The sequence below is a fragment of the Cavia porcellus genome, unplaced genomic scaffold (assembly GCF_034190915.1).
Source record: "Cavia porcellus strain 051 isolate PalLab524CR breed Dunkin Hartley unplaced genomic scaffold, mCavPor4.1 scaffold_26, whole genome shotgun sequence".
In the NCBI taxonomy this organism is placed as follows: domain Eukaryota; kingdom Metazoa; phylum Chordata; class Mammalia; order Rodentia; family Caviidae; genus Cavia; species Cavia porcellus.
The window spans coordinates 7,982,642-7,996,508 of record NW_026947509.1 but is presented as its reverse complement, the minus strand read 5'-3'; the positions used below and the strand labels follow the sequence as shown (position 1 = coordinate 7,996,508).

At 49.0% G+C, this 13,867-nt stretch overlaps 1 protein-coding gene across 3 annotated transcripts in view; it reads left to right on the top strand.

Moving 5' to 3' along the window:
* The window catches only part of Tgfb2 (transforming growth factor beta 2), a 77,931-nt gene that overhangs the window by 44,518 nt on the left and 19,546 nt on the right, over positions 1 to 13,867 (top strand). For 2 of the 3 annotated variants that reach the window (XM_023566898.2, XM_003474545.5), the window contains one exon: positions 5,290 to 5,453. In XM_023566898.2, coding sequence (XP_023422666.1) covers positions 5,290 to 5,453 — 164 coding nt within the window. Of the gene's footprint in view, positions 1 to 3,202; positions 3,257 to 5,289; positions 5,454 to 13,867 lie in introns of all 3 variants that reach the window. The other variant, XM_013157670.3, reaches the window with a different exon arrangement.

The following is a 13,867-nucleotide window of genomic DNA, read 5'->3' as shown; positions in this document are numbered from 1 at the left end:
CTGGTGACCACTTGGCAGCCTTGCTGCAGGATGGAAAGGGGACCAGAAGGGATCTGAGTGGAAATTTGTGCTCCACCCTGGGCTCTGGCTTTCTGTCTGCTTGCTCAAGCCATCCAGACAGCTGCTTCCATGGCCTTGACCTCACTGTGTGGAGAAGAAATAGTTCCAGAAGGCCACCTGATGTCCACTGCACATCACTAAGCACCAGTTTGCTCAGGATTAGAGCTGAGGTCACCTTAAAGACCTTACACTGCACCATTGAAGTTTTCTGCCTCTGTGTGGCTATAGGAGGGCTAGGTACAAAATATTCAGGACCTTTCTACAAAATGAAAACGCAAGGCTTTTCGTTCAAAAGAGAAGGTGCTGTCACAGGTTCAAGAATGCAAAATGTTCTGTTTCTCTCTCTTCCCCTCCCCCACCCACTCTCCCTCTGTCTGTGGGTAATATGTAGTGGCTGTCTTTGGGCATCAGGGTACCCTCCACTTTAGTCTCTCATAAGATACCCAGGAGCATGCAGCCAGCTAGCCACAAGGTCCCCGGCCACCAGCTCCCAGACAGATGATCCTTGGGATAAGCAAGACATCTTCTGCCCCATGGCTCCATTACTCAGCTCAGCTGGTGGCATTGTGCTCTCTGTGCTGGGGTAGGCTTGGTTCTCAGAGGAAGATTGTTGAGGGTGACCTCTCTTGACCTGCCCCTGGAGGCACGGTCAACTGTGGGTGGGCACATGTGGTAATGTATACTGCTGGAAGTGTATGGGTTGTGTGCCTGATCCCAGCCTTCCAGAGTGTGGAGGTGACAGTGATCACTGGGTGGATCAGAAGAGGCTGGGGACTTATGGAGACACAGACCAGGAGACAGAGCATCCTGGGAGGTAGGTCAGCAGCACAGCTGAGTTTCCAAGCCCCTCACACTGACTCCATTGTGCTGTAAATCTTCATTGGCAAAACATGAATTCAAAAGTTAAAAAGATTAAGGCTTCAGGACTGTGACCCCAGGTCATGAAACTCAAGTGTGAAGTCTTTCAGAAGGTGGGGATCCCGGGCTCCTACTCCGGTCACAGTGACCTGGTCTGTGGTTATGTGCCCCAGGCAGGCTTCCTGAGCACTGTTGCTTTGGAAACTCATGACAGATTAGATTTATGTCCCACTCTCTTTTTCTGACTTTGATGGAACAGGGATGCACAGCCAAGGCTGTAGGGGGAGGGCCTTGCTGTGTGATGCAAGGTCCTGGAGCAGCGTGGGAGGAGGCCCAGCCTCGCCTACTGGTGTGAAACTCAGGGCGGAAGACGTGGATTGGACTAACTGAAAAAGTGGGTCAGAAGTGGGAAGGAAGGCCCGGGGCCAGAGTGTGCAAGTGGCTGAGTTGGCAGAGGTCAGGCACAGGGATCTGAGCACCTGGCAGGGCACTGGGAGCTGGGGCGAGGATTACCGAGGACTTGAGAGAGGACTCCTGTTCCAGAGGGGGAAATGAGTCTTGGAGGGAGCAGAGGAAAAAGCTCCATCCCTCCAAGTCTGAGTGGGTGGATCACTGGGGCAGCACAGCCATTCCACACCTGCCCTGCTGTCTGGCACCCTACAGTGCGTGTGACTTAGGGGACAGCCACAGGTTGGGTCTTGGTGAGCGACAGCAAGACAGCGACCTTGCTTTTCTCAAATGAGAAAACATTTGCCAAATCCCTCAACTCCTTTAGGCAGGCAGGGGCCTTCTGATCCATAACAAATGATAGCAGGGCACAGAGGGACTGTCCCCTGGCCGCAGTAGCTCTCTGGTGAATAGTTTCAGTCTGCACTCCTGTGTGCTGGGGTAGGGGCGGCCAGGTCGCTTTCCCAAGGTGATGGGACAGGAGCCATCTCTGGTGAGGTACATTTATGGGAGCAGCAGCCCGGATACTGACTGGCTCTGTGGCCTTTGGAACAGAGATGAGCTAAGTGGCTCTCCAAGCTCTGGAAGCAGGGAGGGGTGTTGCCTGCTGAGAGCTCAGGGGAGCCCAGAGGAACAGTCTGATTCCCCTAGGGCTCCTCCTGTAAATATTTGCAAACTCTTTCTGAGCTCAAAAGCCTAGGATGGGATCATTGCATGATTTGCTTAGGAGAAGAAGAAACAAAATTGACCTCACAGACCGAGGCAGCCATAAAAAGGAAGAGTGTGCATGGGCAGAAGACCAGAAAGGGAAGAAAAGTGGTTCACAGTTTAATAAACGCAAAGGAGAATAAAAATAAATTTGGAAAGCTCTTATTTACAAACTTGATGGAAGGATAAGACTAGCACAGGCGGGTGTGAAGGATGGGTGTTTGTGGAAATAGAAGAAGCCTGTGGGTGCAAATGGGGTCCCTGTTTATGCTTAATAATGACAGGAAGCCCCACTCCTCGCCCTGCTCTTCCAGGTTGCTCTTCCCGAGGGTGTTGACGCTTCTGCTGCCTAAGGCAGAGGAGAAGTGGAGATGAATGCGGCCTGCAGCAACGGGTCCTGGCCAAGAGGGTGTGCAGAGCCAGGCTGCTCTGTCTGCTTGCCTGGCAAGGCCTGTTTGCAGCTGAGCTGGTTAGGCTGGGACCAGACTCTCCATTCACCAGGGTGTGTTCCAGAGGAAAAAGGTCCAGGAGGTGTGACCAGAATGTATAGCGATGGTTTTAAATTTAAGAAAGGGTGCATTTGGGTCATTGGTAGGAAAATGGAGGCATCTTGAGACCATGATGTTAAGTGAAATAAATTAGATGCGCGAGCTTAAATATCGCACAGTGTCTTTTATAGGAAAAACCCCAAATAGAAATAAGGAACAAAATAAAAGTTAGATAAGAAAAAGAAGGGAAACAGAGCTTTCTCAGAGGGGAAGGAGATCAGCAGATGGAGGGGGCGGGAGAGGGAAAGGGAATGAGACAAGAACTCAGTTGTGTTACGGGTGTGTGCCAACCCCACATGGAGTGTGATCATTCTGGCCCACACACCTGTACTAATAGCAGTAATAAAAACTCACTGCAGTAAATGCACATCACTTAGGGACCCCCTCAGATGCTCCCGTATCCCAAACACACTTCCCCCACTGCTCTTGCCACTCTCTGAAGCAGGCCTGGAAGTCCTTTTTCTTGAATGTCTTTACAAGATGTGATCAGAATGATGCTCAGTGCTGCTGCTAAGTGCCGTCCGGCAGAAAGGCAGGCTTTGAAAACATTACAGCGTGTCCTCGTCTACCTTGTTCACCAGATCTGGCGCCGTGTGACTTCTGGCTCCTCCCCAAAGACAAGATGACCATTAAAGGTAAATGCTTTGAATGTACTGAGGACACTGAGGCAGCCACGCCAGCACCACTAAAGACACTCATGAAAGAAGACCTCCAGAACCGCTTCAGAAAGTGGCAAGAAGGATGGGCTAAGTGTGTTTGAAGCAAGGGGAATATTTTAAGTGGGTTTGATGGAAATGTGACCTTTACTGTGATAGTTTTTAAAAATTTAAATGTCTACTGTGTTTATCTGTCAGACCTCGTATTTCTTCTCAGTAGCTACCTTTTGTAGCTACTATGCTAGGGGGCTCCAAAAACCTTTCTACTAGTATGACTGTCCCACAGCCTGGAACCCCCCCACCCCGCCCACAATGATTTCACAGTGGCCTTGTAGTGGGTTATCGCTGTGTCTGCATGAATACTTGCTTTTCTTCGAAATCTGAATGCTTTGGATTGGGGGGGATGTTGTTTATTTGTTTGTTTCTCAGAGGCTTCTGGTTCACCAGCTACAAAGTCTCAATTCACATTTTATGAACCAGCATTGAGCAGAGGGTAGCTTAGAATTCGCCTCTTCTCTGAGGATTTGTGTTCATAGTCTCTAGTATACTTGGGAAAAGGGTGGTTAAGCCTCCACGGAAGAACCACAGAACTGTAAAGCTGAGGAAACGTTGCTGTGTTCCTGGCATTTGGTTTTTTTCAGCATAGTTATTGGGGCACAGGCTTCCCAAGAAATCACGAAAGGTATTTATTTCTATTTTAGGATCAGCAGGCTGGCTTGTTTATTTAATAAGACCTTAGTGTTGCCAGTAGCCAGATGCCTGAGTCTCTTAAGACTCTCATTGATGACCAACTATGCAAACAGCACACATTTGGGAAGCGCCCTGTGTGCACAGCCCTGTCCTAAATATTCGGGGAGAAAGAAAGGCCTGGCAAACAGTCTCTGCCCTTTGGATTCTTAAAATTTCACAGGGGAAAGCAAAATAAACAAACATAACACCAAGGTCATAAAAATGTTTGTAAAGAAACATGCACAACTCTGAATGACCGTGTTGTAATAAAGCTGCATGAGCAAGAAAGGGTAGAAGGAAATGGGTCACCAGATTGGATGGAGTCCCGGAATGGGGAAGGTAAATTTGGGAGAGGTTTTGGAAGCAGATTGTGGACCGATGGCCGTGACAAGATGTCTGTTCCATGTTGGAGCCCAAGAAATAAACACTATGTATAAAAGCCAGAGTGGGGGAGCCCTGCTCTTTTAGTTATGGTGTTACCCCAAGTGCTTATGCAAAGGCAATGCCAGGTCACTAAAAATAGCAGCAAAACTCTAAGCAATGCATGAACTTGGAATGGTCCTGTGCCACCTGCAGCTCCTTTGCGTGGATCACAGCTGAAGGGATCTCTACTGATTTCTTCTCCTTAGCAACGAAGGTGACCGCGGCTACCCACCAACAGGTAGCATCCCAAACAAAGAATTTTAAGGTTAAAACTTAGACAGCCAGCTGATGGATAGAGATTTGTTCATTCAGATTTCCTCCCCGTAATTTGGTCACGCACGTGCAGAAAAATGAAACTACTGTAGCCAAAAAAGATGTAGTACATAGAGCATGGAGAAAAGTAGAGTATTTGGATGCCAGACTTTCAAGGAAAAAAAAAAAATACATGGGCAAGCTTCTTGCCATTAGGAGCTGTTTTCTTGGCATGTCTGATTAAAAGTGTAAGCAGCCCTGACAGCTCTGTCCAGGTTTCAACTGTGACGAACTTGTTCCAGTTTCTAACCCTCCAAGACTCTCCACCACCCTGTCAGCCTCCAGAGGACAGGGTTAACTGCATGCCCTCGAATGCCGTTGGAAGTGGTTTGCTAATCTTTATTAATCTGCTCCCTCTGTAACCGAATGCATATGTTTATTTTATTTGTTGTTTTGGTTACACTGTGAATGATATTACATTGGCCCCAGAAGCGGAATCATTCTGTGGCCGTTTCCTGTACAGTTTCTGGGGGACTGTCTCATGCTGCGTCTTCTGCGCCAGCACAGTGCGTTTTATCATTTTCAATGATTGCCCTAACTTTTTACAGATGCCATCCCGCCCCCTTTCTACAGACCCTACTTCAGAATCGTCAAGTTTGACGTTTCGGCAATGGAGAAGAATGCTTCCAATTTGGTGAAAGCGGAGTTCAGAGTCTTTCGTTTGCAGAATCCCAAAGCCAGGGTACCCGAGCAACGGATCGAGCTGTATCAGGTAATTTTGATTTGGCAGCTTTTTGCAGGCGATCAGTGTGAGGTCTTCGGATAAAAGGTCGTGTGCTGTGTCTGAGGTTTCTGTGGCTGATCCCCGCTGTTCTGTCCACAATCACAACACAATCACGATGCAGGTCCTCACTCATGCTGTCGTGGGAACGGTGTCCCGACTCACTCAGGATGGGCCGAAGGGTGCGTGTCGAAGGCTGTGCCTGCCTCACAGGAGCTCTGGAGGGCTCTGGTCCAGTGTTAGAGCCCACATCTGGAGACTAAATGACGCTGACCAGATGCTACTGACGAGGAAGTCAGCTGACATCCTGTTTCTCATGGCATGACGGCTCCTTTCTCCGTTCCTTTCCTCTTGTCTTCCTTTCTGCTGTCTGTGGTCTCTGCTTTTTTCACTCCTTTTCTTCCCTAACTTCTCTAGTTTCTGCTTCCTCTCCGATCCACTGTCTCCAGCTCACCCTTTTCAGCCCCTCACGCCCTCGTTCCCTATCACAGAGGCAGCCCAGAGTTCTCCACTCCCTCAGCTTCTAGCAGTGTCCTGGAGCGCTGTGTTGAAAGGTGACGAAGGGCCTGGTTACGGAGGTTTCAGACATGCTCCTGAAAGCACGTAGCTCCACGGAGTCTGTCTGGCAGCAGCTACAGTGTCAAAGAGGAGCTTCGAGAAACGCAGAACCTCAGGCTCCGGCCTGGGTTTAGCAGGACTCAGGATCTCCACTCTGAGGGGATCCCAGGGTGATTCCTGTGGAGCACTGCTCAGCGTATTATCAGTGTCCCTGGAGGCAGAGTGGGGGGTCTCTCCAAGGGGCTGGCATCTGGGTGAGACTTCCAGCAGAATCTTAAGCAGGACTAGGGTGAGAGGCAGGTACTCTTGGCAGGAGGAACAGCTCTGGTGGGGGCAGAGTGTTTCACAGTGCTGGAGATGGAGCCACAGGCTTCATACTTGCCAGGTGAGCGTTATGCCACTGAGCCTCGTCCTCAGCCCTGGTGACGGTGACAGTAATGGTGACAAGGTCTCACGGGTTGAACAGAGGGTGCCTGCAGATGAGAGGGATGAGGCTGCCCTGAGTACAGTGGGGGGAGCTGAAGAAGAATAGACCCCCAAACCCAGTGTGAAGAAGGCACAAATGACTTCCTGTGTGATCAGATGATTAAAAAGCAGCTCACCTGAGGAAGAGAAAGGAATTAACTTCCGTGTGCCAAAACTGCTAGTTCTGGATTCTAATTATTTGGAATTGGATCATTAGGATGAGCGCATTCCCGGGCTTCATTATGAAAATAGAGACTAGCCATGCCTTGCTGATGTACTTGAGATTTCAGGAATAAGTTCAAAGCGTTTTCTTTACTAAGAAATTGGTAAGTGATTGGTAGCTGTGCTCAGGAAAGGGTATTCTTACTTATACAGGTGGGTCCTTGAGAAGCTGTGCTGGTAGTAGGGTGTGGTGGCACACAGCTGTGAGGCTCAGGCAGGAGGATCACAAGTTCAAGACCAGCCTGGGCAACCAGGCGAAAACCCCTGTCTCAAAAAGGACAGGGCTCCATCAGAGGCACTGGGTTCAATTTCCAGTTAACCCCCCCCCCAAAAAAAAAAAACAAAAAAGAAAGAACTTCTGCCTGGAGACCTTTAAATCTTCTGGAGTCTTCAGGGCATGGGAGGGCAGCAGGTGGCTGACAGTGACGTGGCCTCTGCCACAGCGCGTGTTGGGATTCTGTCCTCATGACCGGACTGATGAGTTTGTTCTGCCCTGTATTTTTCATACCGCTGTCTTCTTCCTCCACATACATAGAGGGGGGCAGAGTATCGAGAAAATCAAGAAACTGGCCTGGGAGGTGGCAGCCCCGGGGCAGACATCTACCCCTAACCTCCAAGGCTTCTCATAGCCCATCCCTCCCTCCCTCTTTCCCTCCAGAAGAGGCAGCACAGAAGCAAAAGAAGGAAAAGTTGGGCAGAGTCTGGAGCCGTGGCGGGAGGGACAGCGAGGAGGGCTTTCTCTGCAGAGAAGCCAGGGTGAGGGCGGCCAGATAAAGTATAAGGTGATTCAAACAAACAAGCAAGCACACAAACCCCATCCCTCCTCCTGCATCGCCTTCCTTCATCATCAAAGCATGCTTAGTTTCTCTCTGTGCTGACGGTCACATCCCAGTCATTCTCTGGTGCTGTCCCAGTGGGCAGTGGGTCGGTCTCAGCTCTCTTTGTCTACAACATAAGTTGCTAGATCTCTGTCATTCTTTGCCCTGTGATCGTGTGCTCTGATGGACCTCTGCCAGTGGGCTTGTGAGTGTCTTCCCTTCTTCCCAGACGTATGTCACCTCCAGGAAGGGACGTGTCCTGTGAGGCTGGTGGTTCAGAGGGTCCCTGAGTTCCTGGCAGCTGCTTCCCTTTTCAGAGGTTTCTGCCCCTGGTTTCAGCCAGGACATAGGCTGTGAGCTTTGCATGGATTTGAGCACTGGCATTAGAAGTAGTTCGGAGAGTCATGAGCATGGTCACTGTCACTGGACATGTGAAGCCCAGAGGGGACAGTTATAGGAGAAAAGTGAGGAAAAACAGCGGCCCCCAAGCTGTCTAAAACTCTCCTGTGTGGCAGCCTCACCTTGTGAGGTTAGCCAAGGTCGGGGAAGAGTATCAGAGCTCCGAGAACACCTGAGAAGACCAAGTGGCTGTCGCAGAGAGGCAGCCTCCGCCTCTGCAGAAGCAGATGGTTCCTGTGAGCAGCAGGGGATCGGAAAGGAAGTGCTAGAAGAAGATACCTGACAGTCACAGACTTGGGAGTTTCCCCGAGCACCAGTGGGCTAAGGGGGCACAGATCCAGTGCCTGCTGTGGATGATTCCCCTAAGTCTTAACCCTGTGTGTGGTTATCTACACATTTTCCGAAGTCACAGCTGGGTAAAACCACAGACATGGGAACTCACAGTTCTCACCACCTTCTGCTCTACAAAATGCTGTCTCAGAACTTTGATGGAAGGAAGTATAGTGTCACCGTCTTGCTTTCTGTGACCTCTGACCTAATACTGGATCCTGAATAGCATAGACAGACTGGACTAGAAGATCCCTGATGACTACTTGATGTGACAGTGGGAGGCGAGCTCAGCAGGGTCCTCTCTCCTCACCCACTGAGTCTGTGCCATCTTCCAGGAAGAGTCTTCAGGCTTCTCACCTGGAGGCTGGAGTCCAGTTTTCAAGGCTAAGCCTCAGTCCTCTTAAAACCCAGGCCCAGAAAGGACTCAACACCACTTCCACCTCACAGTGTTAATCAGATTGGCTGCATGGGTCCAATGGAAAGGAAACAGCCTCTGCCTTTCCTGCTGTCCTGCACAGGATGGAGGGATACAGATGGAAAAGGCACCTCAGCAGCACAGCCTTCCCACCCCAGGGACATGCTGAGTGTCAGTCAGCAACATCCCAGGAACCTGAAAAACACCTCAGACTCCCTTTGTGACACTGTAATGAAATACCTGAGGCTAAGTAGTTATGAAGAAGAGAGGTTTTTTTATGCTCCTGCTGAAGGCTAAAGGTGCAGACAGCATGGCATTGGCTCCAGTGCCCATGCCCAAGGCTATATCACCTCAGACACCACGATGGCAGAAAGTTGCATGTCAAGGACAGATCATGTGGCCGATAAGGAAGCTACCTTCCACCAGGACCTGTCTCCTCAGGGTTCCAGCACCATCACACTGGGGCCCAGGTGCCCACACATGTAGCCTGGAGACCACTCTGACCCTGTCCAGGTTGCAGCTGGGTCATGAAAGTTGTGGGGCAGTTTGTCACCTCACTTAGGCTCCTTGAAGGAGCAGTACTGAGCCACATGCCAGACTGAAGGACTTTCTTTGAGCCCAGTGGTTTTCACTGCTGCTGCAGTGTCCGGACAGCGTGGCAGAGGTGGGAGTGGATTAGGCTAGATGACATCAGCAGTGCATTTGCCTGCTTCCCTGTGTGCCTGTTGGGACCTGAGAACTACATCTGGGACTCCTCGCCCTCTGTGGAGCATCGTGGGGTGGTATCTGTGGCACAGGCCTGGGGACCTATGTTTTCTTCATCACTCCTGACTTACTGGGACAGTGAAATTTTGACTTCTGTATCTTGCATTCCACCAAGGGCAAGAGCCTTCCATCACATTATCTGTGAAAGTCAGTTACTAGGTGATTGGAAAGGTTAACTTGTTAACTTCAAACCACCGAGCACCATAATACAAAAAGAGCCCCTGGGAGGCAGAGCAATGGGCTGTATTCCTGTACTGCACAGCGTGAGGAGGAGATGTCACCTTCTCACCAGACCACAGATGCTGGTGCTGGAGAGCTTACTAGAAGATGTTCGCCAGGGGATGGGGCATAAATCAGGGGGAAATGAGTGTGCTGGAAGAATTGAGCTCAGCGGGCTCGGAGGGAACCCTAAATGTCTTAACCGTGGCTTTCAAAGACACCAGCACTGTTCAGTCTACAGGGAAGTTGGGCATCCATTGGCACTGCCAGCGCTGCTTTCCAAGGATTTCCCCTCTCTGGAGGATTCTCCATCAGAGCTATGACAGGCAGGTGTAAAGTCCAGTCTGTCCTGCTTCCTCAGGCCTCTTGCTTTCATACTCAGATTCTAATGCTTCTTAAATTTGCATTTAGAAAGTAGCCAGCTTGTCAGATGGAATGAGACCTCCTTTCCAGAGATGGACTACATGGATCAACAGTGGCTCAACCCTATTTCTCAACCCAATTTCTCTCCATGTATTTTTGGCTTCCAGCTGCATGGTAAATATGCAGTGATTTTTCAAATTTGAGGATGTGGTGAATGGACAGTGATGGAGCAAAACACATAGACAAAGGTTTGAGAAGATAGGAGTGAACCATCCCCTCTGCTTGTGAGCGCCCCATAAATTTCTTCTTCACAAACTGTGAAGGGGCACATCCCCAAGGGTTCACAGTGGAAGTGCAAGATGGGCTGGGGGATCTGCTTTGTTAGAGATTCTAGTTCTTCACAACCCAAAGGTGAAGCACAGCCCTAATGGGGTTAATGAACATCGCCCCGCTTTTCACACATGCATGCACACCCAGCCCTACACAGAGTTCAGCTTTCATTTCTCCTGTTGCCCAAGGGAGCACAAAATAAAAAAAAGAAAGAGGTCAGCCAAAAAAACTGACTGTCTGTTAAATGAGACTTGGAAAAAGTGCTACTGGAAAAAGAATAAGTTACACTGTGCTCCCGTCGTATGGAATTTTATGGCATAAATCCCCTTAACACCAATCCTAGCCCTGGCGCCATGGTGGAGACAGACACACGGGAGAATAGTGGCCACTTGAAAGAAAATCCACGAAGTGTAATAAACACTTTGTTTGCACAAGGCTATTAATATGGCATGGATTTAAAAAAAACAGATCAAGTGGCATACTCACCTCATAAGGAAATTGGATTGTTATCATTTGCATGAGCTTGTGGGGTTACCTGTGGTGCTTCCACACTGTGTCCCAAGAAATACTAATAATAATGCAGTGTAGTAACTAATAATACTATTGTTCTTTTGCATAGTGTGACCTAGTAAGGATACTGATGATTATAGCTAACACCTTCAGTACTTACTGTGTCCTAGCATTACTGCAGGTTTGATCTATCTATCTATCTATCTATCTATCTATCTATCTATCTACCTATCTATGATCTGTCTATCCATTCATTCATTAACTTAATCTTTGTAGTAACCCTATGAACCAGGTTCTGTTATTACCCGTATTTTACCAATGGATGAACTGAGGACAGTAGCTTGTAGCCCCAAGGGTGGATGCTCTTGAACACTACCTTGCACCAGCAAGGAGAACACAGCCATCTTGGGGGCTCCCTGTGGGTCCAAGGCTGGGCTGTGTACCCATTGCTGAGGCTGCTCTACATCAGTCAGATGCGGTGACCTGGCAGAGATCTTACAGGCATGATAACAGTGGTTGGAAACCCTAGCTTACAATGTGTCTTCTCCAAAGCACTGAGTTTGGGTTTTTGCAAGAAAGAGTCTTTTAAATGCACAATCTCAGAATCTTAGAAAATGGCTCTCCCTGAGCTCCTCTGCCCTGGGGTGTGGGCTCTGGGCTGCCCCTTCAGGGGGTTTGCTTTCGGGCCTCCTGGGAGAGTTTTTCCACTTTATGGGCTTAGGCTGCTCTCCTTAGGAGCCTGCTGAGCATCTCAGGATGGGAAAGGAGGGCGACTTGGGAGCAGTCAGCCCTGGACTCGTTTTCTGTCTTGTGCGCGCTTATCTCTGGTCCTGCAAGCGATTCCACTCTGAGCCTCAGGGCTGCGTGGTAAAGTAGAAACAAAGGTTTTGTCCACCGAGTTACTGTGAGGAGATACACATGCAAAGTGTGGCCCACTCGGTGTGGCAGGAGCAGGTCATTCCCAGGAGTGTTCTTGGCATCTAGGATGTGGTGTGCACGGCCCCAGAGTTGGCTCCCCGTCACAGAACTGCTCCATGGTGGAGTTGGTCATCTCTGACTGCGGGTCCCACCTGTTTCCTGTCACCAGTCGAGCAGAGCAGGGTTGTGGCTCAGCTCTCATTTCATAGTTCCGTTGTTTTATTGCTGTATCAGGTCCCCAAGGGCAGTCATGGTGGGCTGCAGGCTGAGATGTGTCTTGCTGTCTTGTTGAGGAATTACTGTAGGTGTCCCACATTGGTGGGATGCCGCTGTGCCTCATCCCCTCTGCTCACCGCTGTCCCTGTGCCGGCACCACCTGTTGGTCTTGGTGTTTTACTTTCTGAGTTGATTATTAAGAAGGCTCCTTTTGTTTTTTGTGTTGGAAGTATTCAGTGTGTGAACTTTTCTGTCACCTCCACTAGGGCAAAATCTATTCCAGAAGAGACTGCAGGCTTAGTTCTTAATAACAGCAATGCTTGGAGTATTTTTTTGAACTCCTGTTCCAGAACTGTGGTTTAGAAGCTGTCATATACTCTTGAGAATTCTGTCAGAGGGATAAGTCTAGATTTCTAAAGGGCAGGGCTGATTTTTCAAGAGCTGCCAAGGTTCTAGCGAAGGGTTCAGATAATTCCGTTGCTCTTTCTAGTTTTCATTACAAAGACCCACAGCCCAGCCCTGGTCCACCTGTTTGCTGCCTCTGCTTCTGTCCCAACAGTTCTCACTCTCACCTGGGCTTCGCAGTGGCCTCCTGCTTGGTTTCTCTGTTGCACCAGAGGCTTTTCTCTATGCTGGATTCACAGCGATCCCTGAGAAGATAGTGGTCAGATCAAAACGCCCTGCATGATAGTTCACTGGGGGTCAGAGTGATGCCAACATCAGCTCCTTCTCTCTAAGGCTTGCTCTGTACCCTCTTCACAGCTTCCCCTCTCTCCAGCCCTCACATCCTCTCCCAGTTCTCTGGCAGCCACCAGTCTACTCCCCGTTCTACGAGAACAGCCACCATCCATACCCAGTTAACTGGGAGAGAAGAGTTGGATTGTTCTCATCACAAAGAAATGCCAACTGTCAGAGGTGATGGCTGTGCTTACCTCCCTGAATTGATCACGACACAGTGTTTATGTGTGTGAAAACCTCACAGTGTACCCCATAAGTAGGTTTAAAATACATTTTTAAAATAAAGCCATTCAGGGGCCTCCTGTAACTTCTTATCTCATTGAAAGGGAGCCAGTTCTTTGCTGGCCTGAGGAGACCATCTCTAACTTGTTCCTTGTGCTAAACTTGTGGCTGCTGCTCCTGGTACTCATGGCTCGTGCCCTTCGTTCTTGTATTCCTCAAGTGTCACTGCTCAGTGGCCTCCTATGCCTGCTTGTCTAACCACTCTGGTCCCTCTTCCCAGCCCAGCCCAGCCCAGCCCAGCCCAGGTTCCACCAGACTGTTCTCTATGTGCTTCGTAGTCCACAATACTGGATCTTTACATTGTCTGGAGTGTTATCTCCTCTTCTAGAGATAAGTGCCTAGAACCCTGACTACATATCAGGTGCTTAATAAATGTTCTACAATGAAATTAGAAAGAGTTTCACAATAAGATTCAAAGACAAGTAACGATGTCAAAATAAATAAGGAACCTCATGAAGGGATTGTTTTAAGAAACATCACTCCATTATTTAGACTTGGAACTTCTATTACATTTGCTTTCTAGACATCTCTCTCTGTCTGTCAGTATTTATGAAGAAAGAAACACATATCTCTACCCACTTTCTGCTACTGATTCAGAGCTAATTCTGGTGAAGTAAGTAATAACTATAACCATATAGATTTCAAAGGTGAATTTATGTAAGCTGATAAAACTGACATTCTCAGGTAACTGCAATAGTTTGGATAAGGTGTCTCCTAAGGGAGCATTAGAGCTGTGGTTTCCAGCTGAAGGGCACTGAGAGACTGGGACCTTTCATGTCTGGGACTGGTAAGAGGTGGCAGTGGAAGACAGATGCCACCTCAGAAGCGATGAGCTTCTGTCTCTTGGGAATGGACTA